Source organism: Cucurbita pepo, chromosome LG16, assembly GCF_002806865.2.
Source record: "Cucurbita pepo subsp. pepo cultivar mu-cu-16 chromosome LG16, ASM280686v2, whole genome shotgun sequence".
Classification (NCBI taxonomy): domain Eukaryota; kingdom Viridiplantae; phylum Streptophyta; class Magnoliopsida; order Cucurbitales; family Cucurbitaceae; genus Cucurbita; species Cucurbita pepo.
The window spans coordinates 5,560,661-5,583,892 of NC_036653.1; the positions used below are offsets into that span (position 1 = coordinate 5,560,661).

General features: G+C 36.9%; 6 protein-coding genes and 1 pseudogene across 7 annotated transcripts; 1 reads left to right on the plus strand and 6 right to left on the minus strand.

Annotated features, from left to right (window-relative positions):
- Nucleotides 1–1,793: 1,793 nt before the first annotated feature.
- On the minus strand, nucleotides 1,794–3,057 carry LOC111777679 (zinc finger protein MAGPIE-like). The gene is made up of 3 exons (XM_023657386.1): nucleotides 2,862–3,057; nucleotides 2,397–2,793; nucleotides 1,794–2,293 (listed from the first exon to the last, which is right to left on the minus strand). Exons 1-3 carry the CDS (start codon nucleotides 2,935–2,937, stop codon nucleotides 1,810–1,812), a joined length of 957 nt encoding a protein of 318 aa, XP_023513154.1. The 5' UTR covers nucleotides 2,938–3,057; the 3' UTR covers nucleotides 1,794–1,809.
- A 3,822-nt stretch (nucleotides 3,058–6,879) lies between these two features.
- On the minus strand, nucleotides 6,880–7,603 carry LOC111777613 (glutaredoxin-C9-like). The gene has a single exon (XM_023657283.1). It carries the CDS (start codon nucleotides 7,364–7,366, stop codon nucleotides 6,929–6,931), a length of 438 nt encoding a protein of 145 aa, XP_023513051.1. The 5' UTR covers nucleotides 7,367–7,603; the 3' UTR covers nucleotides 6,880–6,928.
- A 4,469-nt stretch (nucleotides 7,604–12,072) lies between these two features.
- LOC111777663 lies at nucleotides 12,073–12,888 on the minus strand (annotated as a pseudogene).
- Nucleotides 12,889–14,274: 1,386 nt separating this feature from the next.
- On the minus strand, nucleotides 14,275–15,226 carry LOC111777040 (probable O-methyltransferase 3; the record flags this gene model as incomplete). Its single annotated transcript, XM_023656483.1, has 2 exons — nucleotides 14,275–14,718; nucleotides 14,792–15,226. Coding segments are annotated over 2 exons (738 nt in total), but the record flags the coding sequence as incomplete, so codon positions are not given.
- LOC111777363 (trans-resveratrol di-O-methyltransferase-like) lies at nucleotides 15,206–15,680 on the minus strand. The gene is made up of 2 exons (XM_023656915.1): nucleotides 15,617–15,680; nucleotides 15,206–15,543 (listed from the first exon to the last, which is right to left on the minus strand). Exons 1-2 carry the CDS (start codon nucleotides 15,659–15,661, stop codon nucleotides 15,241–15,243), a joined length of 348 nt encoding a protein of 115 aa, XP_023512683.1. The 5' UTR covers nucleotides 15,662–15,680; the 3' UTR covers nucleotides 15,206–15,240.
- Nucleotides 15,681–17,288: 1,608 nt separating this feature from the next.
- Nucleotides 17,289–20,486, plus strand: LOC111777358 (transcription factor VOZ1-like). Of its 2 annotated transcripts, none has more exons than XM_023656910.1 (5): nucleotides 17,289–17,468; nucleotides 17,948–18,214; nucleotides 18,292–18,441; nucleotides 19,088–19,676; nucleotides 19,851–20,486. In XM_023656910.1, exons 2-5 carry the CDS (start codon nucleotides 17,990–17,992, stop codon nucleotides 20,348–20,350), a joined length of 1,464 nt encoding a protein of 487 aa, XP_023512678.1. In that variant the 5' UTR covers nucleotides 17,289–17,468; nucleotides 17,948–17,989; the 3' UTR covers nucleotides 20,351–20,486. The 2 variants fall into 2 exon arrangements, with proteins under 2 accessions (XP_023512678.1, XP_023512679.1); XM_023656911.1 differs by having other exon boundaries at nucleotides 17,289–17,410.
- A 1,326-nt stretch (nucleotides 20,487–21,812) lies between these two features.
- On the minus strand, nucleotides 21,813–22,765 carry LOC111777361 (ras-related protein RABA1f-like). The gene is made up of 2 exons (XM_023656912.1): nucleotides 22,369–22,765; nucleotides 21,813–22,273 (listed from the first exon to the last, which is right to left on the minus strand). Exons 1-2 carry the CDS (start codon nucleotides 22,587–22,589, stop codon nucleotides 21,841–21,843), a joined length of 654 nt encoding a protein of 217 aa, XP_023512680.1. The 5' UTR covers nucleotides 22,590–22,765; the 3' UTR covers nucleotides 21,813–21,840.
- Between the last annotated feature and the right edge of the window lie 467 nt (nucleotides 22,766–23,232).

Genomic DNA, 23,232 nt, shown 5'->3' on the forward strand with positions numbered 1-23,232 from the left:
TCTCTCTCTCTCTCTCTCTCTCTCTCTCTCTCTCTCTCTCTCTCTCTCTCTCTCTCTCTCTCTCTCTCTCTAGCAAGAACACTGGGCACTGAAAGGGGTGGATTGGAGAAGTGAACGAATGCTAGAAAGAACATTGGACCCTAAAAGGTCGGTGGATCGTGATATCTCACGTTAGTGGGAGAGAAGAACAAAACATTCTTTTATAAAAGTATGAAAACCTCACCTTAACAAACACGTGTTAATAATTGTTGAAGGGAAACTTGTGGGCACCTAAACAAAACCAAAAAAGAGATGATGGGAATGAATTACATAAAGGGAAGTTTTGAAGCAAAAGTTGGCTCTAAAATCAATACCGAAGAAAATCAAAAGAGTTGGGCTTTGGGGGCAATCTTTTTAGATGTCAAACTATGGTATCATTACGGGATGACCCTTCTTCACCCCTTTATTGAACGCCAAAGCTATCTTAAAATTTCCAATCCCGAAAGCATTCAAGTTTGGTCTAAATGATGTCTTGGAAAATGTTAAAGCCTCCCATGGATTTGACATACCAATTTCAAACCTTCGTCTCTTTTTTCATACCACTTTTACTTTTTTTTTTTCTTTTTTTCTCTTTTTTCTTTTACCAAAAGATATAGACTTCTTTTCTTTTCTCGAGTCTTGAAATCGGAACCCAACTTTTATTCAAATTTCGCTATTATAAGCTTGTAAACATCTTTAAAACAATGATAATGAATTGATATTTATGTTTGATTGAAGCTTCTTTTCAATACGTTGTAAAAATAGTTTTTTTCTCATACATCGATCGATCGAACGAACGAAAGATACAATTATACTAATAAGGCAGCCTTTTCAATAGTTTTTGGCTCCTTGGGTCCATGTTTGACATGACAACGACGAACACAAAAGTTTAAAAAGAATGCAATAATGGAGTCCAAAAGAGGACCCTCCATCCCTTTTATCAGACACAAGATCCCACCATTTTACTAGGGACAAGCTTTTGTGATACTCAAGTGAATATGCATATTTCCCTCCTCATTTCTTTAAAAATCATATAAACAGCTTTTAGCTCCCTTCAAAAACAACACTCACTCACCATATATCATCATCATTATCTCTTCAAACTTCACTAAATAAATAATAATAGACTTGAATCTCATTTTCTCCCTCCCATGCATCTTTTGATTGACTCGTTGACGATTGTTCGGAGAGAAACCCCACCTTGACTAATTAAGAATTTATCATGGGTTTATGAGTAAGGAATACGTAACGGCCTAGATCCACCGTTAGTAGATATTGTCCTCTTTAAGGTTTTCTTTTGGGCTCCCTCTCAAGGCTTTAAAACATGTCTGTTAGGGAGAGGTTTCTACGCCCATTATAAAGAGGGTTTCGTTCTCCTCCCCAACCGATGTGGGACATCGCAATCCACCCCCTTCAGGGCCCAGTGTCCTCGCTGGCACTCGTTCCTTTCTCCAATTGATGTAGGACCCCACCAAATCCACCCCCTTCGGAGCCTAACGTCCTTACTGGCACACCGCCTCGTGTCTCCCCGCTTCGGGGAACAACCTCCTCGCTGGCACATCGCTCAGTTTCTGGCTCTAATACAATTACAGAGCTTGTTGCCCAAAGAGAACAATATCTGCTAACGGTGGATCTGAGCCGTTACAGAATAAATCGGAAAAGTTAAAAGCAAAGTCATGAGAACTTGTATTCAAAGTGAACAATATCATACTATTACGTAGAGTCGTTATTCCTAACTAGGAAACAAATTACATATTATAAAAAAAAAAAAAAAGACATGAAATTTGGCATCTAAATCCATCCCTTGATTGTTGGTGAGGAGTGGCAAATAGTTTGGGCACCAACTCCAAGAAAATCCCTTGTCAGCCCTGCTGCTCCTGTTGCTCCACACTCTACTTCACTCTGAGTACAACGCCGTTTTGCAGTGTACATTTCATTCTCATTCCCAATAACAACAATTGGGTTTGTAGTACCAGAATTACAAAACTCACTCCCATTATTAAACACAAACCCCTCTTCGAGTATCACCGAGTGGCCGGAGCTTGAAATTGCCCCAATTTCAGCAGCTTTTTGCAACAAAGCTGTGGCTGACATAGTCCCCATATGGGTTTGATTCACTTCCTGTAATTGGCGACTATAATAATCACCCACTGCTGGGTTTTGGCAAACAGGGTCACAGTACATCACCCAATGTTGCGCCATGGCATTGCTTACTCTTGCAGCTTCTTCAGCCAATGCATCACAAAACGCCCTATGACTGATGAAGCTATCTCTCCTATTACACCAAATTAGCATCCAATTTCATTAAAGTTGGTAACTTTATGAAGAATTCACCAAATTAAAGTTGAAATCATTAAGGAATTCAAAAAATTACACACCTTGAAAACAGAGTACCACAGTCACATTTGTATTCTCTAGTGCCACAAGTTTTGGAATGTGCTTTCCAATCCGATTGCACTGCGTAACTCTTTGAGCATTTCTCGCACTTCCACTTCTTCTCTCCATGCTTCCTACAAAAGTGCTTCTTTATCCCCGTCAGGTCTCCTAGCGCTCTCGATGGATGGTGATGCACGCAGCTTGTTTCAGGGCAGACATACACTCTCTTCTTTGCCTCTTTGTTGCTTCGTTGCTTCAGCTTCCATGGAAGGTTATGTCCTCGCCTATGCAGCTGTAGGTTTTGGTCTCTTTGAAACCCTTTTCCACATATTTCACAAACGAACCTCTTTGTTGCCATCAGTGTCTTGGGCGACAAGGCTATGACCTCTGCTTCTGGATCTGTTGTGTCACAAGAAATTTAAGAACTTTACACTAAAAGATCATAACTTTAACATTTTTTTTGCAACCTGGAGTTCCGGGGAGGCTTCTTTTCTTCTTGCCAAGAGAAGGGTTGGATCCATCGGCCGCCATTTTTGAAATCATTGTAAAGCTTGGTTGGATTATGCTCTAGCTCTTTCTCTCTCTAGATTGACAAGGAATATAAGAGACAGAGAGAGGAGATGTGGATGAAATGATTATCCCATAATTTGATTGTCTCTTATTTTTCTTATTTTGTCAAATCCAATTCCACCCACCAACTATATATATATATATATATGTTTTCTTCCAAGTTTTTAAGGCATAGTCAGTCATGAGTCATAGTCACATGCATGATTGGATGCTTCAGTCTTCTTGAATATGAACTTTTTAACTTTCCATTGCTACAAAAGTAATGGATGTGTGTGTATATATATATTGAGAGGTTACTTCATATATTTAACTATATTTGAAATCGGACTTTTTGACACTAATTCGTATAAGGGTTCTTGAAAAAGAATTCGGGTTTGAATCATTGTTAGGTGTATTGGTAGAATGTTGGAGTTACACAAGTTTTAGTCGTACTAAAAGTTTGAATTTTTTTAGTGACGAAAGTAACCTGATGTGAAGCAATTGGGTCTAGTTAGAAAAGAAAACCCACTTGCTCTTGACTACATGTCTTTTGGACCCTTGGTTCGATTGATAACTACTGGGTTTGTACCATAACGAGTAGATATTGTGCCCAAGTTCATTGCTAAAAAATATTGGTTTCTTGGGTTTTTTCTTTTGGGTTTTTCGTCAAGATTTTTCAAATGTGTCGGATAGGAAAAGGTTTCCACGCCCTTATAATTAATGTTTCGTTTTCCTCTCTAATTGATGTGGGATCTCACAATCTACACCCTTTTAGGACACAGCGTCCTCGCTCGCTGGCACATTGCTTGGTGTCCATCCCATTTCGGTGTTCATCATCCTTGTTGACACCTGATGTTGTTTGTAGCAGCTTAAGCCCACCGCTAGCAAAGATTATCCTTTTAGACTTTTCCTCAAGATTAGAGAGGTTTCCACACCCTTATAAAAAATGTTTTGTTCTCTACTCTAACTGACATGGAATTTCTCCAAACGTCTCGATTTTATCAACTTGACTTTAAGTGGTGGATCGAATGAACACTCAAAAGTGCGAGAACTGAGTACAAATAACAAGGCTCTAGAGTTGGGGAGGAGAGGTTGATTAGTATATATTATAAAGCTCAAAATGTAACCATATGAAGTCTTGAAAAAGCAAAGTGGTGGACGGTGGTAACAATCACTCCATTCAAACCCCATTTTTATAATTTGGTCCAATAACTTTGTTACCAAGTGTGAGTGAAACATGTTGATTGCTGCATTACACGTGCCCATCTGTAAAGCCCTCAGCTACAATCCAACCACCAAACAGACAATAAAAGGAATAAAATCCGTCCCATAAATAAAAGTACGATAATGTTTTTGTCCATAATCCAACTAGCCCACACCCACCCACATCTCCAACCCCACTTCCCCATTGTTGGTTTGAATTGCAATGGTCGACGACACGGTATAACTTGAAATGACATCAAGACATGAGGATCATATTAATTGAGAACCTGGATGACGTTAGATTCGATGTTGCACATGAGTGACCTTAATCCCGAGTAAAGGCAAGGTCAAGCCGATTGTGTCACATATGATTGAACATGCATGCACAACCGATTTGTGTTGCTGAACAAGTTTAGATTTTGCACGAGTAATATTTGGTTGGCAAAAACAAACCTCGCTTAAAGTCCGACGAAAAATGTATATGAGACTTGTATTTTCTTCGAGACTGGTCGTGAACGTGTCAAAATCCTTATTGTCATTCTTTTGGGCTTCTCATAAACTGAAGCCCAAATCCATTTTGGATATTATTGGGCCCACCTAATTGGTTGGGCTTTTAGTCCCAATTAATAAATAAAATTAAAATTGAATAAAATAAATAAATAGGATAGCCAATGACAAATTTACCCTTCAACTTGAGAAAAATTATCACTTTAGCCAAGCCTTATCTCTTTACTTGTTTGTTTATTTATTTTATTTTTTAAAATGTTTTAATTCTTATTAATTTAAATTCCCTAATTAATACCCAATGAATGTGAAAGATACAAAATTTTAATATTATAATACTCCATCAGTCTATTTCACCCAAAAAAAAAAAAAAATATAGAAAATATCTTCTTAAAATATCTCAGCAATTTACTTATTAAAAAAAATTAAAATTAAAATTATTTATTACCAATTTGAGCATAGTTTAACTTATTAAAATATTATATTGTCGAGAATTAAATATTTAATTTAAAAATCTTAATTACTCCGTTCTCTTTTTCCTTTTCCCTTCTCCCTCTCTGTTTGTTCATATTTGGAATACACAACTTCTATAGTCACCATCAAACGCCCACCATCATGCCATGTGAGGAACAAATGCTCGCCTTTTCCATCCACCACATGAACTTCACCTTTTCGATTGAACAAAATAGCAAGCTCGTTCTTTGTTATTAGATGAACGAACGAAAGATTAAATCTAAACATGGTTACAAGTGAATATAGTAAAATGCTCAATTGATAATATATGTAACAGTCTAAGTACACTGCTAGCAAATATTGTTCTCTTTGAATTTTAATTTTTTTTTGTTAAGGATAGATCTTCACAACCGACATGGGATCTCACCACATGGAATGTTGGTTGTGACAACGATTGGATTGACATTAGCTAACGACAACAAGTGGGGACAACGATAACGTTTACTGAAAAAAAGAGGATGAAAGAGAAGAACAAAAAGAAAAAGTAGATATCGTCATTAAAGAACAATTAGAATGGTAACGGCTACGTTAACATTCTTTTAAATCAACCATCGATCGATCAAGATCAAACATCGAATTATACTAGTAATTTAAAAAAAAAAAAAAATTAGAACTTTTTGAGTTTTATTTAAAAATGGATAAGTTTTTACCAATCCCACATTTTCATAATTATTTTCAATGATTTTCCCCCCCACAAATTTGAATGCACTTTACCACCGCTTCCCATCTATGGATAAAATATCAAAATATTATTTGGTAGCCATTAAAAAAAATAATAATAATTTCTCTTTTTCTTTAATACAATACAATGAATATGATTATTTCAAATTTGTTACTTTAAACAACTTTCCAAAATTTCAAAATGGATTAACTTTTAATATGCAGAATCATTGACTTTATTTTTTTTTTTTTTAAAAAAAGAGATATTTTCAAAAATATTTTCATGAGTAAAAATTAATTAATTAATAAAATTATTTAATTTTTAAACGTACCCTTTAAAAAACAATTCTATTTTCTTTTTAAAAAATTCAGCTTAAATCCATTAATACTCTTTTAAGTTCTTAAAAAAATTACAAAACATCTTTAAATAATTTTTATATCTTTAATTTTTCTTAAAACGTTCAAAAGTATCCTTTTGGTTAATATATAAACGTAAATTATATTACATTTCACAATTTACTTTTGTTCGACATTTGAGGATTCTATTGACATGACTAAGTTTTTAGTGTATGGCTCAATACCTCCACAATGGTATGATATTGTCCATTTTAAACATAATCTATTGTAACTTTGATTTGGGTTTTCTAAAAAAAAAGTCTCATAACAATGGAGATACTATTATTTGATTATAAACTGATGATCATTCCCTCTCTAAATTAGCAGATGTGAGACTTTCATGCTATTTCCATCTGTATGAAGCGTTTTGGGAAAGTCGAAAGCAAAGTCGTGAGAAATTATGTTCAAAGTGAACAATATCGTACAATTATGAAAGTGATAACTATATTTTTAAAACAAAATAGTACTAATTTGTATTAAAAACTTTTTTTTTTCTTAAAAGAGTATTATTGATTTATGAAATTTTGGGTTTTTTTTTTTTTTTATTAATTTAGAAAAAAAAAAAATTGGATTGCTCTCATTCTGAACAAGTAAAGAGATGGCAGAATCAAAGTAATATCGAAATGGGAAAATAATATAAAAGGAAAAAGAAAAATAATGGGGAGGAAAATGAAGACGTCTGTGATTAAAGGAAAAAAGAAATAAAAATTCAAAGCCACAAAGCGCCGGCTTGTTTCAAAATGGGAACCAATTCCCCAGAAATATGAGTAGCCATCACTCTATCCAGACCCCCAAACAAGGTGCCCCCAATAAACACCGCCGGCAGCTGTATCTCCGCGTTGGGAGATTTGGCGAAGGCCTCCAATTCCTTCAGGACGCTGGATTCTTGTTCTTCCTCCACCTCGTACACCGCCGGATTAGCACCCAACCCCAGAAGAAGCCGCTTCACCACATGGCTCATACAGCACCCTTTTCTAGCAAACACTATCGCCGCATTCTCCGCCACCGACGCAATCACATTGCTTCTCGATCCCCCACCTTCGGCTGTCGCAGACGCTGATCCGCCCACCCATGTTGATCTCATTGATAATGTGCCCTGTTTTGTGTCAATTGATTGCCATGACCGGTAAGGAATTGCTTGGTGCATGGTTGCCAGAGATAGAGAGGTGAGAAATTGGTATGGAATCTTTTTGTTTTTGTTTTTGTTCCTTGTTTGGTTTGTGTTGGATATATGGCGTTGGAAAGTGGTGGGATATTTAAAAGAAGAGGAAATTAAGAAAGGGGGTGTTGAAGCGTCAACGGCTGTTAGGCAAGGATGGAAGGCTACGCGGTGGCTGACGACTGTGGGCTCCTCTTTGACGTTTACTATGCCCTCATTTCCTCTCCTCTCCTTGCTTATATGTATGTCTGACGTCCTCCTTTACGTCTTACTTTTTATTTTTTAATCAATTTCTCCTTTTTTGGCATCTTACTTAAAACTTATCACTTATCTATCTTCATCCCCCCGCTCTCTTTTTTTCTCTTCTCTAATCAATATTGGATCTCACAATCCACTCATGTGGAGTCTATTAGACGAACACGACTCTCCACAATGGTATAATATTATCCAATTTGAGCATAAACTCACTTTGCTTTATGCTTCCCTAAAAGGCTTCTATTGGCATGTGGGACTTTGCTTTATGCTTCCCTAAAAGGCTTCTATTGGCATGTGGGACTTTGCTTTATGCTTCCCTAAAAGGCTTCTATTGGCATGTGGGGTCTAGTGGACGAACACCACAACTCTCCACAATTGTATGATATTTTTGCTTTAGGCTTCCCTAAAAGGCTTCTATTAGCATGTGGGGTCTAGTAGACGAACACAACTCTCCACAATTGTATGATATTTTTGCTTTATACTTCCCTAAAAGGCTTCTATTGGCATGTGGGGTCTAGTAGACGAACACAACTCTCCACAATGGTATGATATTGTCCACTTTGAGTATAACCTCTTGGGGCTTCCCAAAAGTGACATGTGGGGTCTCCACACAAATGATATTGTCCACTTTGAGTATAACCTCTTTGGGCTTCCCAAGAGGCCTCCGACATGTGGGGTCTCCACACAATTGTATGATATTGTCCACTTTGAACAAAAAGTCTCATGGCTTTGATTTGGGCTTCCCCAAATGGCCTCCATTGAAACGTGGGGTCTAACAGACCCCAACGACTCTCCACAATGATATGATATTGTTCACTTTGAGCATAAGCTCTTATGACTTTGCTTTGAGATTCTCCAAATGGCATCATGTCAATGAAGTGTGTATTATTTGATTATAAACCCATGGTTATTCCCTAAATTGACCGATGTGGGACACTTTCATCAACAACCCATGTGGGGTCGAGCGTCCTTGCTCGATAAACCAAGCTCATTGTTAATAGATGTTGTTCATTTTGATCGGTTACTTATTGTATCAGTCTCACAATTTTAAAATGTATCTATTCCGAGAGAGATGATAGAATAGTTATTAAGGAAGAGATGAGATGGTGGTTAGAGTGGTCGTATTGGAGTTCCAGTGGGCAGAGAAACATGAGGCAGCCACCCAAAATGTTGTCCGCCGTGTCAAAAGGATAACGGTATACGTGTTGAGATAGGACGTCAATATGACGGCACCCTCTACCCCACTCTTCTTCGACCTCCATTATTCACATTTTTTAATTGGTTTTATTTATTAAAGTCGGCCACATCGCCATCCCCATCGGCGTCTCCGTCACCGTACGCGCCACCGGCTTGAATTCCAAGTTTCAATGGAAGTTGATTTTGGATTGCGTCGCCGCTCACCCTCACATCCTTAATTCCCTTCCACCCCTCATTTCATGCCACGCCTCTAACCATTTCCTCAACCTCTGAACCCCTAGCGGATGGGCCAGAATTTAGTGCAACTAATTTCTAGTTTGAATTAGTCGATATTTTCATTTCAATTTTATTAATTTATGTTTTATTTTATTTGTAAGTATTAGTCGATCGCTCTATATCTTATCTAAACATTATAAATATAAATTATGATTGAACCTTCGATCCATTCTATTTCTCATGGTAATAATATTTTCATATTATTTATTCTAGTAATAATATTTTCAGATCTATTCACACTTTTTAGTGGTAAATATGTGTCAAAATGGATAAGTCTAAATATTGTGTCAGAATGAAGAAGCCAATTGGTCTGATTGCAGTGATTTTTTTTTTTTTTTTTTTTTTTTTTTNTATAATACCATCCTGTTCCATTTATCTAAACAGAAAAAATATTCTCCATTCCTTTCTCTATTCGTGTATAAATAGAGAATCTCCTCTCTATTTGGAGGTTCGAGATAGTGGAACTTAAAATAAACATTTCTAAACTTTACTTACTATTTCACTCAACCTCGTATTAGCTAAATTATAATTAATTGAATTGATTAATACAATTTGTCCAATAAAATTAAGTTATTTTGATACGTGGACACAAGGAAACGTATGATTAAGGGGTGAGGGGGGAAAAAGTCACAGCCACGTTGCGTCCACCGTCCACGTCCACTCTCGAATTATTCAAATGAGGAACATGGTTTTTAAAATAAGAGGTTGAAGAAGGGACCACGAGACGGAGATTAGTTAGTTTAATGGAAATGAGGAAAACGAATGTGTATTATTCATTTATTTTAAATTTTATTCAAATTTAATTTACACGCAGAAAATCAACACGGTATGAATATTTAAATTGCTAATTTAATTCTCAAAAATCCGCCGCTCATGGAACAGTGACTGCTGACTCATTTTCCTTTGTTCTCCCACTTTCTTTCCCATCATGTTTTGTTCAATATGACGTGTCATCCCACTCTGATGACGTGTCCTTCTTTGTCTTTTTTCTCCTTCCCTTCATATATGCTCCATGACCTAATTCATACAAAATTAATACAAAATTAATTAAAAATAGCATTTTTTTTTATTTTAAAATTAAATAAATGAATTAAATTAATATCAGATATACATATATATGAAAGCTTCAATAATATCATAATTTTAAATAGAGAAAAAGTAAAACCATTTAGGTCGAGGAATTATTTATGTAATGTCTTAGGAAATTTCCTTAACCATTGGTGATTTCTTTTTTTAATTACAAAAAATAAATATTTTATTAACATCTTTCACCAAAAAAAAAAAAAAAAAAATGGACCGTCCGTTGAACTACACGTGTCATCTACGTGTTGGCCCAATATTCCGGACCGGCACTTCTGGAAACAAGATAGGTACTTTATTTATTTTTATGTTTTTTTTTTAATTAATTCAAATTAAAAGATATATATATATATATATATTAGAAGCATCAAATTTACTAATCTTTTCGCTTCAACTTTTCAATTTAATTCTTAATATTTTAAAAGTTTTAGTTTTGTTTGATATTTGATGAATTTAAAGAAAAAAAAAAAAAAAAACTTTCTGGGGTAAGCAAACTATCAAACAATTTTACACTGTTACGACTCTCCAGAATGGTACGATATTGTCTACTTTGAACGTAAGCTCTCGTGACTTCGCTTTGAGCTTCTCTAGAAGGCTTCATACCAATGGAGATAATATTATTCACTTATAAACCCATGATCTTCCACTAAATTAACCAAGGACTCGTACCCAATAATCCTCAACAATCCTCCCCTTCAACAAAGTACACTATAAGCCTCCCCTGAGGCTTATGAAGCTCTCGAATAGCCTCCCCTTAATCGAGACTCGACTCATCTCTATATTGTGCTTAAAATTTTTTGGAATGAAAACATTGGTTGTGATGTCCCACATTGGTTGGGGAGGAGAACAAACCACCGTTTATAAGGATGTGGAAACCTTCCCTAGTAGACGTGTTTTAAAGCGTTGAGGGGAAGCTTAAAAGGAAAAGCCCAAAGAAAGACAATATCTCTGCTAGGGATGGGTGTAGGACTAGATAATTTACGGGAGAGACTAGATATTTTATTCCTAAAATATCTAATCATTTATTTCTAAAGTACCAACTGTATTTCTTAAAATTCTTATATAATAGTCGAAGCCCACCGTTAGCAAATATAGGTCGGTAACGGTCCAATCCCTTAATTCCTCTGTGGCTGAGACAACAATGCCTTGGGATTAAAAACGCCAGAGTTTCCTCTGGCTAGGGTGAATTGGAAGGTTTTACACATGTAAGGTAGTGGTCATGTGGGCTGGGTGTCACAATCGCACTTTTGATGGCAGCGGACTTGCGATTGTGTGTCACTCACTTTCCAACGACAAGTGAGCTAAGCCAATTCGTTCTTGCGTCGCCTACGGCCAAGCGACGTATACTCAAGCCTTTGGCCTTGGTTTTAAGAGAAAGTTTTAGAAAGCGAGGGCAGAGAGAGATTTTCGAAAGAGACGTTATATAAGCAAGCAAGAGAGAAATAACAACGGCTCACAATATATAACCTTTGGTAGGGAGAAGTTGACAACTAGTCGTATCCCCTATAGTAGATTCTGAAGCATTTCATGTCTGGCCTAGACATGATATTTGTGAAACTTATACTTCTTATAAATACAAAAGTAAAACACTAGAATATGAAAAAATCTGGACTTGTCATGGGAATGCGGCCATGAGCAACACGCTTTGGACGAGCATGACCGTGACACTGTTGGAGCAGTGATGGAGCAGTGATGTGGGGAGACTGGGCAAGCGACGACATAAAATGCACCTTTTAAGCCACCCTCAATACACAGCCCAACAAAAATTGGGCCATTTTACAACACTTTTCTAGCCCACATAATATACAACTTTATTATACATTGTTTCTTCCACAAGCACACCGTAAGTTTCACCCATAACCAAACTTAAGCAGCAAANGCAAGCACACCGTAAGTTTCACCCATAACCAAACTTAAGCAGCAAAGGCACTTTCAATTAAGGGTACACTTCAATAACGGACCTTAAACCCAGTTTACAAATTATGTTGTAATCAAGCTCAAGTTTTTTGCAGTTCGTTGCTGGTTGGAAACCACTTGTGGGAGATCAAATACAATGCAAGTGATGTCCGGGAAGGCCTCTGCAATAGCGTTGGCCATAACGCCTGTGCCACCACCAACATCAACCAATGACTTCAACCCTTCAAACACTCTGCTACACTTCTCAATCACTATTTTACCAATCAATTCAGAATCACAAACCATTATCTGTTGAAACAAATTGCCAAAATTTGGTTCCTGAGCAGCATACTCCCATATGGGCTTCCCATTTGCCATTTCAAAGGAACTGGAGTTATGGTCTTGATCTGAGTTACAAAGCCAACCGCTCAAAGCTCCCAAAGAAGCAATTGTAGCTTTATCCAAAGCAAGACACAAGAAGGGTATCATTTGGAAAGTGGTGTAGGTGTGTGTGTGGCGGAGGAGAAGGCGAGAGGAGGGCGTGAGGCTGTATTTCACGTCCTCTTGCCCGTTGGCATCAAAGAAGCCAGAATGGACGAGGAGGCGCATGAGGCGGCCAAGGTGTTGAGCCTTTGAAGGTTGAATCAGAGAGGCTCATGGGTTGGGCGTGGCTATGGATAACATCTGGTATGCCCAATTCAACAGCACATTTAAGAGCCATGGAGTTCATAAATTTCAAAGCATGGTTCCAAACATGAGCTTGGGATTGAAGCAGCTCATCCAACTTCTCTTCCATCTAGATTTTGTTAGGGGTCAGATCTGAAATCAGGCAAACTCCGGAAGCTGTATTTATGATATTAATTTCCTCACAACTTGCAGAATCCATCATCACAAGCTCATGTTTGGAACCATGCTTAAAGGGGAATGGTTATTAAATTGGGCAAATTAAAGTATTGTTTAAATAAGCAAACTCTCATCCACCGTCCTAATCTCTCTTCAACGACAAAACTTTTAGATTATAAGAATAGTACTTGTAGGAACCGCTTGGAATAAGTATGCGTTGTCAAACTAATAAATCCTAGCTAGCTGGACCTAGCATATTAAAATATAAGCGGTAGAAAAGAACTAGATAAGAAAAACAATGGTAACTAGAATTGATTGACTTATGAATTTGCTTTAGAATGAGATTGAGATAATGTATGTATGATACAGGAGGAATGGAAGTTTGCAAAATCTGCGCTCTGGGTAAAGATGAACGTTATGTTCTCATCGAGCTTGTTTGTTAATATTGCATGAATTGTTGCATGTTAACTTAAGTGCATGATTGCTTGTGTTGTCTTTCTTGTTAAGCATAGGAAGAAACGACGAGCCTAGACTAGGGCACTTGAGACTAAGTAGGCTCGACAAAGACCTAGAATGGGATATCTCTAGAATACTATGCATTCAGGCCCGCGAATGGATGAATAGCGGAGGCAGACCATATTCTAGACCACGATAGGTTTGAGAGACCTTGCATGGAAATTCTATAGATGAATGAATCCAAGTCTAAGACACCAAGATCCGCCCCAGAAAGACCTAGTAAGACACCACGGTAACTATAGACAACTGAGGTAGCTAGCCGAACTTGAGTAGTGTGGATAGTGTTACAAGAACCTCCACTTCCCTCTCTGCTCCGATATCGTACCGTCGAGACAGTACTCCAATACCGAGATCATTGACCCAGGTAGAGTCGGACAAGGTAGTATGATTTGTGCCCCTACCTAGTGGTGACAGCTAAGGGGTCTCCTGAACAAGACCCCTAAGCTGTAGAAACTCATCCTTGAGTGGGAGAGCGTGGGATCACGTAGGACGATCTAGTAGCCGACAAGCACACAGGAGATCACAACCCCCCGATTTTAGTGGTAGTATGGTCTCATGGGATGGTTGTCCACTAACCTCCATTGATGATGTTCAGTGAGCGATACTAATTCAGATCTAGCTATTCTGTCCCCTCAGTTTTACTTGTGAGGTCGCGCCTCATCCCAAGACACTAATCATCCAATGCATAAGATAGAAAAGCCACTTGAGTGGTAGAAAAGAGAGTTGCAACTTAGTTCACACTCACTAGAACCCCGAGACAAGGTTGTAGATACCTACTAAGATAAGGATGCAAAAAGAGACTACAAGTAGGTTGCGTAATAGGTAGTCTTATATTTTCTATCAGTAATATAACAACTTTATTATAGAAGCCTTTATTATGGTTTGTTTCTGGTTTTCTGAAACCAACACCACAAGTTCTACGAACCCACAACAAGAAGAAGCATAATTAAGCAGCAAATAACAACACTTTTGAGTTAAGGGTACACCTCAATAAGTGACCTTAAACCCAACTTAGAAACTATGGTGTAATCACTGAAACCTGCTTCCATAAACAGATTCTTCCATTCTCTCTCGTTTCTCTCCATGCCGTTTAGATCGGACATCATCAAAACATCAAAGAACAGTTGAGTTTCAGTGGACTCCCTGTCCTCTACTTCGTTGTCCAACACCATGTCTATGATGATCAATTTTCCACCTTCAGCTCTGCTTGGAATTGCATCTTTACACTTCTTCAATATCTTAATGCTTTGTTCATCATCCCAATTGTGTAATATCCACTGTTTATCAAAAACCCATTAAAAAATTTAATGTTTTTTAAACATATCTAATTTCTTAATTTAAGAACATTACCTTGAGCATAACAGCATTTGCGGGAGGGATTTTTGATTCAAGCATGTCTCCTCCAATAAAGCTCAAGTTTTTTGCAGTTCGTTGCTGGTTGGAAACCACTTGTGGGAGATCAAATACAGAGCAAGTGATGTGCGGGAAGGCCTCTGCAATAGCGTTGGCCATAACGCCTGTGCCACCACCAACATCAACCAATGACTTCAACCCTTCAAACACTCCGCTACACTTCTCAATCACTATTCTACCAAGCAATTCAGAATCGCAAACCATTGCCTGATGAAAGAAATTGCCAAAACTTGGTTCCTGAGCAGAGTAATCCCACATGGACTTCCCGTTTGCCATTTCAAAGGAACTGGAGTTATGGTCTTGATCTGAGCTACAAAGCCAACCGCTCAAAGCTCCCAAAGAAGCAATTGTAGCNTAATTAAGCAGCAAATAACAACACTTTTGAGTTAAGGGTACACCTCAATAAGTGACCTTAAACCCAACTTAGAAACTATGGTGTAATCACTGAAACCTGCTTCCATAAACAGATTCTTCCATTCTCTCTCGTTTCTCTCCATGCCGTTTAGATCGGACATCATCAAAACATCAAAGAACAGTTGAGTTTCAGTGGACTCCCTGTCCTCTACTTCGTTGTCCAACACCATGTCTATGATGATCAATTTTCCACCTTCAGCTCTGCTTGGAATTGCATCTTTACACTTCTTCAATATCTTAATGCTTTGTTCATCATCCCAATTGTGTAATATCCACTGTTTATCAAAAACCCATTAAAAAATTTAATGTTTTTTAAACATATCTAATTTCTTAATTTAAGAACATTACCTTGAGCATAACAGCATTTGCGGGAGGGATTTTTGATTCAAGCATGTCTCCTCCAATAAAGCTCAAGTTTNGGATTGAAGCACCTCATCCACCTTCTCTTCCATCTAGATTTTGTGGTAAAGCTCAGATCTGAGTTCAAGCAACCTCCACAAACCTGTATTTAAATATATAATTTTGTCCAAATTTATAGCACAATTGGACCATTTGAGCTAAAATCGTTACTATCCTCCCAACTTTCTTTTTAAAATCATAATTGAACTACTTTATATATATATATATCTATACATAGAACTAAGAAAAAAAAATATAGTCCGGGTTTGAATTATGAATATTAATACTTAGAAACAAAAAAAATTAAGTTTGGCATAGCGTGAAACAATTATAGGTAAGGTAGCCTCTTGAAAATAACAAATTAGATATGTTTATTGATTTCAAGTTTCTGCCAACTAGTTGGTATACTTCATTTTCTTTCATTATGTCTCACAAATAAGATATCTTTAGTGATCCCGACTAGTTGGTATACTCTATTTTGGATGTTGATTCAATAGCATGTAAGATAGGATAGTTTCTATTATACAAATGACATAATTGGTATACTAGAGTTAAGTTATGAGCTTTTTTTTTTTTTTCTTTGGGTTTAGATTTGTATGCTAGAGTCATTCGAGTAATCTTGATTAAACTATCTTGTAGAGTGATTTAAATCACGAGCTTATAAACAAGTTTTCTTACTCATATATTGGACCTTGGATATATAATAGTTTCGGATCAAATCAGATCTTTTGTTTGTCTCATGGTAGTCTACTCCAATTCTGTTACGAAACTTTCTTTATTGGGTTAGCCATACAGTTCACATGTTTCTAATAATTCTCATCGAATGATACAAGTCTTGAATAAGAATTTACAACGCACTAGAATACCCTTTGACTATTCTTTAGTCCCACAGCATTTAGGGTTACTCGAACAATGTGATATCTCATATCTTAATATCAACGTAATTCGTTTTAAAAATTTCTATTAAGTTGATTCTTTACTAAAATAATTATCTACATCTTGGTTATAATATTGTAACTTGAGATATGCAACGTGGATTATTCAAAATATCGGAGGTGTCTAGGAAGGGTATTTTAGTCATTTGCATATATTAAGAATCCACTTAAACACTAAAAAAAATTAAATGAACATTAATTCATTTTTCAAATTTCTTTTTTAATTCCTCCAACTAAAAGTAAATAATTAATTAATAATTGTTTGGACTATTGGCTTCCATTAATACGATCAATTAAGTTTTATCTAACTTAAATCATAAAAGTTAGATCGATATATATAATTATTTGAGTTGATTTGAATTTTTAAAAAATAAAAAATTCGATTTAATTTATGAACTTCTATTTCTTTTTATTGTATTCGAGGAATAAAAAAATAAGGTTATAATTCAACTAAATCCAATTCTATTATATCTTTAAAAAGAATGAAAATATTAACGATGTCTTATTATCGGTAAATATTTAACTTTTAAATGTTTTTTTAAATAATTAAAAAGTATAAAATTATCCGATGAGTAAAAAGAAACCCAACCCAATCGGTTTAGAAATGGAAGTAAATTGTTTTGGAATAAATTAAAAAAAAAAAAAAAAAAAAAAGAAAATAGAGCAGTTGAATTGAAAANGAAATGGAAGTAAATTGTGAGTCCTCAATTTTGTCAACCTGGAATTTTAGAGAATTGGTCTGACCTAAAAGATCTGAACTAAGGAGCGAAAGAGAGATTGATTGCTTCTGTAATGAAAGACTAATCCGGTAATCTTCCTCCTCGAAGCTTTACCCTGATTTTCGACCCCAAATTTCTGCTTGGCGGGTAATAATTCTGTATCTATTGCTGTTTTTTTTTTTTTTTTTTTTTTTTTTTNTTTTTTTTTTTTTTTTTTTTTCGATTATGATACTTAGATTGGGGCTGAATTGTTCGTCCGCTTACTGGATTTTGAAGTTGAATGTTTGATAGTTATTCGATGGCTCAGAGAGATCATGACGAATTAGAAAATTGTTGAAAAATATGTTCATGATTTTAGTCGGAAAATTTAAATAGAGACATAGGTAAGGAGAAACTAGCTTCGGGAGATATTGTGATCATTTTATGGTTCGTACATTGATTAGAATTTACTTGCTTCTAATTCAATCTCACATTTTCTGAACTGCGAGTGAGACGGAGTGGAAGAACATGCAACGGCGACCTTAAAAATGAATTCGTTTCGGAGGCTCAAATGATTTTTTCTTTTTCTGGATACATTCTGTTTGGCAATCTGAACGGACTTTCTTTTATGATTTCTTTTTCTTCAGTTGCTGCTAAGATAATCTTGGTGGTGGAAAAGAGCGGAATCGATGCCGAAGGGTTTGAAGAGTAAATGTCATTCTACGTCTCATCAGCTTTTGAAGGAAAAAGCAAAGAATCGTGTTAATGATCTTCAAGGGATATTCACTAATCTTCAAAATGCACGAAAGGAGAGTCGTACTACTGATATCGCTGTCTTGGAGGAGCAAGTCCATCAAATGCTTAGGGAGTGGAATGCTGAGCTTAATGAACCATCGCCTTCCTCTTCATTTGTTGTAAGTTCATCAATTAGACTGAGTACTCAAAGTTTCCATTACTTTTGTAATTTAAATGCTTCTATACATTCAATTAGGAGGGTAGTCTTGGATCGTTCTCGCAAGAACTAGCCCGTCTTCTTGAGCATTGTGATGAGCAAGATGATGCAACTAGTACAATGGCTGAACCAAAGACTGAGCCTGAACTCCATTGCGTTCTTGCCAGCAAACCGTCAAATTTTGTTCAGGTAGGCCTTTTTTTCATTTTCTTTTTCGATGAACTCCATGTTTCAGTGGCTGAATCATGTATTTTCTGGATAAATTCTCTGCTGCAACCAATCCAATCCAGCTTATGATGCTCCCTACTCTAAAATGCTGTTCCACTTCAAAGTAATACATCGAATATATTTCTTAAATTGTTTCAACTTTTAGTACTCTAAATGCTTGTGGGATCCATGTCTATAAACCCAAGTTTTTCAAGATTTGGCATTTTTATTGGCTTAGTTGTTTTTCACTTTTTAATTTTTGATAGAAGTATCTGTGCAACAATTTTCGTTGTGAGATTTGAGGCTTATCAATTATGCAGCCTGATTTGTTCTCTCCTTTTCAGTCATTATGGCGTCCTTCAATAATTTTGTTGTTTGTGCCTTTGCTTTGTAGAGAAATTTGACTACGGCCTGTTATTAATTGATTCAATCTTAAGGTTTGTTTCTAAAATGATAAAAAGGAGAAAATTTTGACCTATATTTCTGAAAAGTTTGCACTTATTACTAATTTATTAGTACATATATGTCTGTCAATTGAGTCTGAGCATTTGGTTTTCTGCCATCCCTATAATCATAATACATTTTGTATTCTAATAGATGCTAACTAGCTGAACTAATGCCGCCCCAGGATAGTTTTGGTTTTCCGGAGCTCCAACAGCATAGTTTTCTAGGATTTGAAGAGTGCCAAGTCTCTTCTCCAGTTCTACAGAATTATTCATTTTACAAATCTGACATGGCTACTCAGCCTAATTGTCAAAGTTTCGAAGTAGATAAAAACTTTGAGCAGAACACAGTAGTCAGTAAGGATGATGTGTCTACTTTGGATTGCCATGCATTGAATTCACACCAAGAGTTCGACTATGGGGTTCTTGTTGGGCCATATGATGCGGGAGACTTTAGTCAGGACACAAAGTCCGGTATTCTCCCAACTATCTCACCCCCACCGTCTGCTTTTATGGGCCCGATATGTGCTCTCTGGGATTGTTTCAGACCTGCTCAAGGATCCAAATGGTGCCTGGACTATTGCAGTAGTTGTCATTCTGTTCTTGCAATAAATGAAGGCCTTCCAGGAATGACTCCAATATTGCGCCCTGGAGGCATTGGCTTAAAGGATGGTCCATTGTTTGCTGCTCTTCGTGCAAAGACACGGACCAAAGAAGTTGGAATACCCATATGTGATGGTGCTGCAACAAGGAAATCCCCATGGAATGCTCCTGGTAAAGCTTTTATGTTGCTGTGTAACTCTTTCTGTTTTTCTGTTTTCCTGGTTCTATTTCATTTGTTGTTTTATTTCTTGTTATTACCCATTGCCATTGTATAATCTCTTTATTCGGTCCAAGTGAGTTGGATCAATTGGTGTGTGTTTATAGTGGTTCTTTACATTCTTGCAGAGCTTTTTGATATTTCGTTTCTTGAGGGGGAGACAATCAGGGAATGGCTCTACTTCGACAAGCCTAGACGGGCCTTTGAGAGTGGCAATCGAAAGCAAAGGTCATTGCCAGATTACAATGGGCGTGGTTGGCATGAATCAAGGAAGCAGGTGATGAAGGAGTTCGGTGGTCAGAAGAAGTCTTATTACATGGATCCACAGCCATCAAGCTCTCTTGAATGGCATTTGTACGAATACGATATCACAGATTATGATTCATTCGCATTATATAGGCTGGAACTCAAGCATGCTGATGCAAAGAAGAGTCCAAAGGGAAAACTGACAGCTGATCCTCTGGCTGATCTGCAGAAGAAGATGGGAAGGCTTACTGCAGAGGGGCCTGTTGAGCTTGGACAACTTATTAAAGCTAAGAGTACGAGTACAACGATGGCGAATAATAAGGCTGATAATGTAAGTATCAATCTTTCTCCACATCATCAGAATATGTCTAACACTAACTGATCAACCAACCGATTCTTATAATGGCACATACTGGAGTCTTGCCTGCTGCTGTATTTTTGTGGCAGGGTTACAGTCAGTTTCAGTTCAATGTGTCTGCTTTATGTTAATATATACTCTTCGGTATGTTGTCTGGTGATCTGTGGCATATTTGACCCTCCCCCCCCCCCCCCCCNGCTTGTTTATTCTATAGGGATTCTTTGGATTTTGAATCCAATATGCAGGGAAATACCTGTTTCCACGTTGTTTGTGTTTGTGAATAATAGTGTGAGAAAGCTATGCCCAACTTCGATATAATACGATCTGGCTTTTTCCGAGAAAGCTCTGCACAAGTCGAGCTTTAGAACACCGGAAAGGATTATGAAAGTTAAGAGGGTCGAATGGTTAGAGAGTCGGAAGCGAATAATGTGAGCTCCTAAGGATAAGAGCTGTAAGGTTAGAAGGAATGACAGGGCAGGCCTCATTCATGTGTTCTAATCCCAACCCTTGAAATGGTTTGTTTGGCTTCTTAGCTGCTGCTATGTACTCGGCGAGGAGTGCCTTGCTTTCCTGCAATGAAATACCCAACCTCCTAAATCCCTCGGGTAAAAGAAGCAACTTGAATAAATCTTGATGATTTATATGCAATCTTTTATAATATGACCAAATCTTCAGGCCTCCACATGCTTCACGACATTCCTTGTACAGAAGTTATCAAATCTATATTTCCTCAAGATGCGAAACCAGCGTATTTCCTCGTCGACGTTATCTATAAAGTCCAAATTTTTCATTACTAACTTATTTGCTAGGTTAGAACAAGTGTTGCATGATCATCCAAGAGTGCAATTGTAACACAAAACAACCCTTGATCGCCTCATTTTTCGTGTTATTAAGAATTGGATACAAGGTTATGTAAATCCATGAGGTTCCACATCTTTTTGACGTTGAAAAGCTCTAGAGGGAAGAATTCGAGACATGGAGTGGCGCAAGGGACCGAAGAATATTGATGAGGAACAAGGTGATTAGAAAGCGCCTGAGTTCTCCAAGAAACGCGCTCCATGGCAGAGAATGAAATTCAACTACTTCAACGGCATTGAAGATAGAATGTGCACACGGATATCCATAAGATCGATAGCAAGTGGATAAGAGATAAAATCTAGACAACGAGGATGTTATTTTCCAAATAAATAAACAAAAGGGATTTTAAAAAACATATTTGCAGATGTATAATAGGAAAAAATAATTTATAAAGTATTATTAATTGTCATAAGTATTGGTACATTTGTTCTCCAATAATTTCCCTCCCAATAATTCATCTTCTTCTTGTTGTTCTAAGCATCCATCAAATTCATAGGTACAGCCTACCTAAAAACAGCACTAGAAATTATGCATTCCAAGGAACACACATGATCATTCAACATTTCCCCAACAAAAAAAAAAAAAAAAAAAAAAAAAAAAAAAAAAAAAAAAAAAAAAAAANGAGGATTGAATTCATTTAAGTATTTTGAAGATTGTTATGAAGAACAGCAGCCAGCCTTCTTAACGGCAGAGACATCATCCTTGGAGCCAATGTCAATGGTCTGTCCCTTAGGCAGGACTGTCGGGTCATCTCCAATGTCAAGGATCTTCCTGCTCACCACTCTGTAGGTCTGCGTGAGAACCTCCGTGAAGGAATTCTCGACGTTGAATGACTCTAATGCTGATGTCTCCATGAAATATGTTCTCTCCCTCTCTGCAAATGCCTGCGCGTCCTCCGTCGACACTGCCCTCAGGTGCCGCAAATCCGCTTTGTTCCCTACCAGCATTATCACTATGTTGTGATCCGTGTGCCCTCTTAACTCCTTCAGCCATCTCTCCACATTCTCAAATGTCACGTGCCTCGTCACGTCGTACACTATCAATGCTCCTACCGCTCCTCTATAATACGCGCTCGTAATCGCTCGGTACCTATTACACCCAAAAGTTCATAGACTAAATTTATAATTCATAATTTAAAATAAAAATTAAAAAATAAAAAATAAAATAAAAAAATCAAGGAAAACCTTTCTTGGCCGGCAGTGTCCCAAATCTGAGCCTTGACGATCTTGTCATCGACGCGAATACTACGAGTCGCGAATTCAACCCCGATGGTCGATTTGGTCTCGAGGCTGAATTCGTTTCGAGTGAAACGGGACAAGAGATTGGATTTTCCGACGCCGGAGTCGCCGATCAGCACCACCTTGAACAGGTAATCGTAATCATCATCGGCTCTGTAAGCGCCCATTTCAAGAATTGTCGAAAACAGAGGAGATTATAATTATGCGACGATTTTTAGGAAATGGGATCTGGATTTATAAATAAATAGATAAAGACAGAGATCCCGACAGTCTCCAAGGGAAGAGAGAGAGGGGGAGAGAACGAGAGAGAGAGAGAGAGGGAGAGGATGAGGCTGCCGGAGGAGAGACGAGATTGAAAGGGGAGACGATTCCTTACAAGAATGCTCTGCTTTTGCTTTCTATTTGCTAAAAACAAAATCATGCTCAAAACTTTCCTGCCCACCAATCAGATCCAAACTCCCAATTCTAAACTATAAATTTCTCAATAATTTTTTATTTTTAATTTTTAATTTTAACTGTTTTAATTTTGGTAAAAGTTTAGATTTAGACCCATTCCTCGTTTTTTTTTCCTTTAAATAAATATATAAATATATATATATATTCCTTAATTATTAATATAAAGTCAATAAATATAATAAAAATATGGTTTGGTGAACGTAAATCAATTCTTCGGTTGCATTTGTAGCGCCCAAGTTGGACTATATTATTTAATATTTGTTCGGTTCCCTTAATTCAAATTTAATTCCCTTTTTTTCTCTAAATAAATTAAATAAAATAATTCCCTCTTTTGCTTCTCCTTAATTAACATAA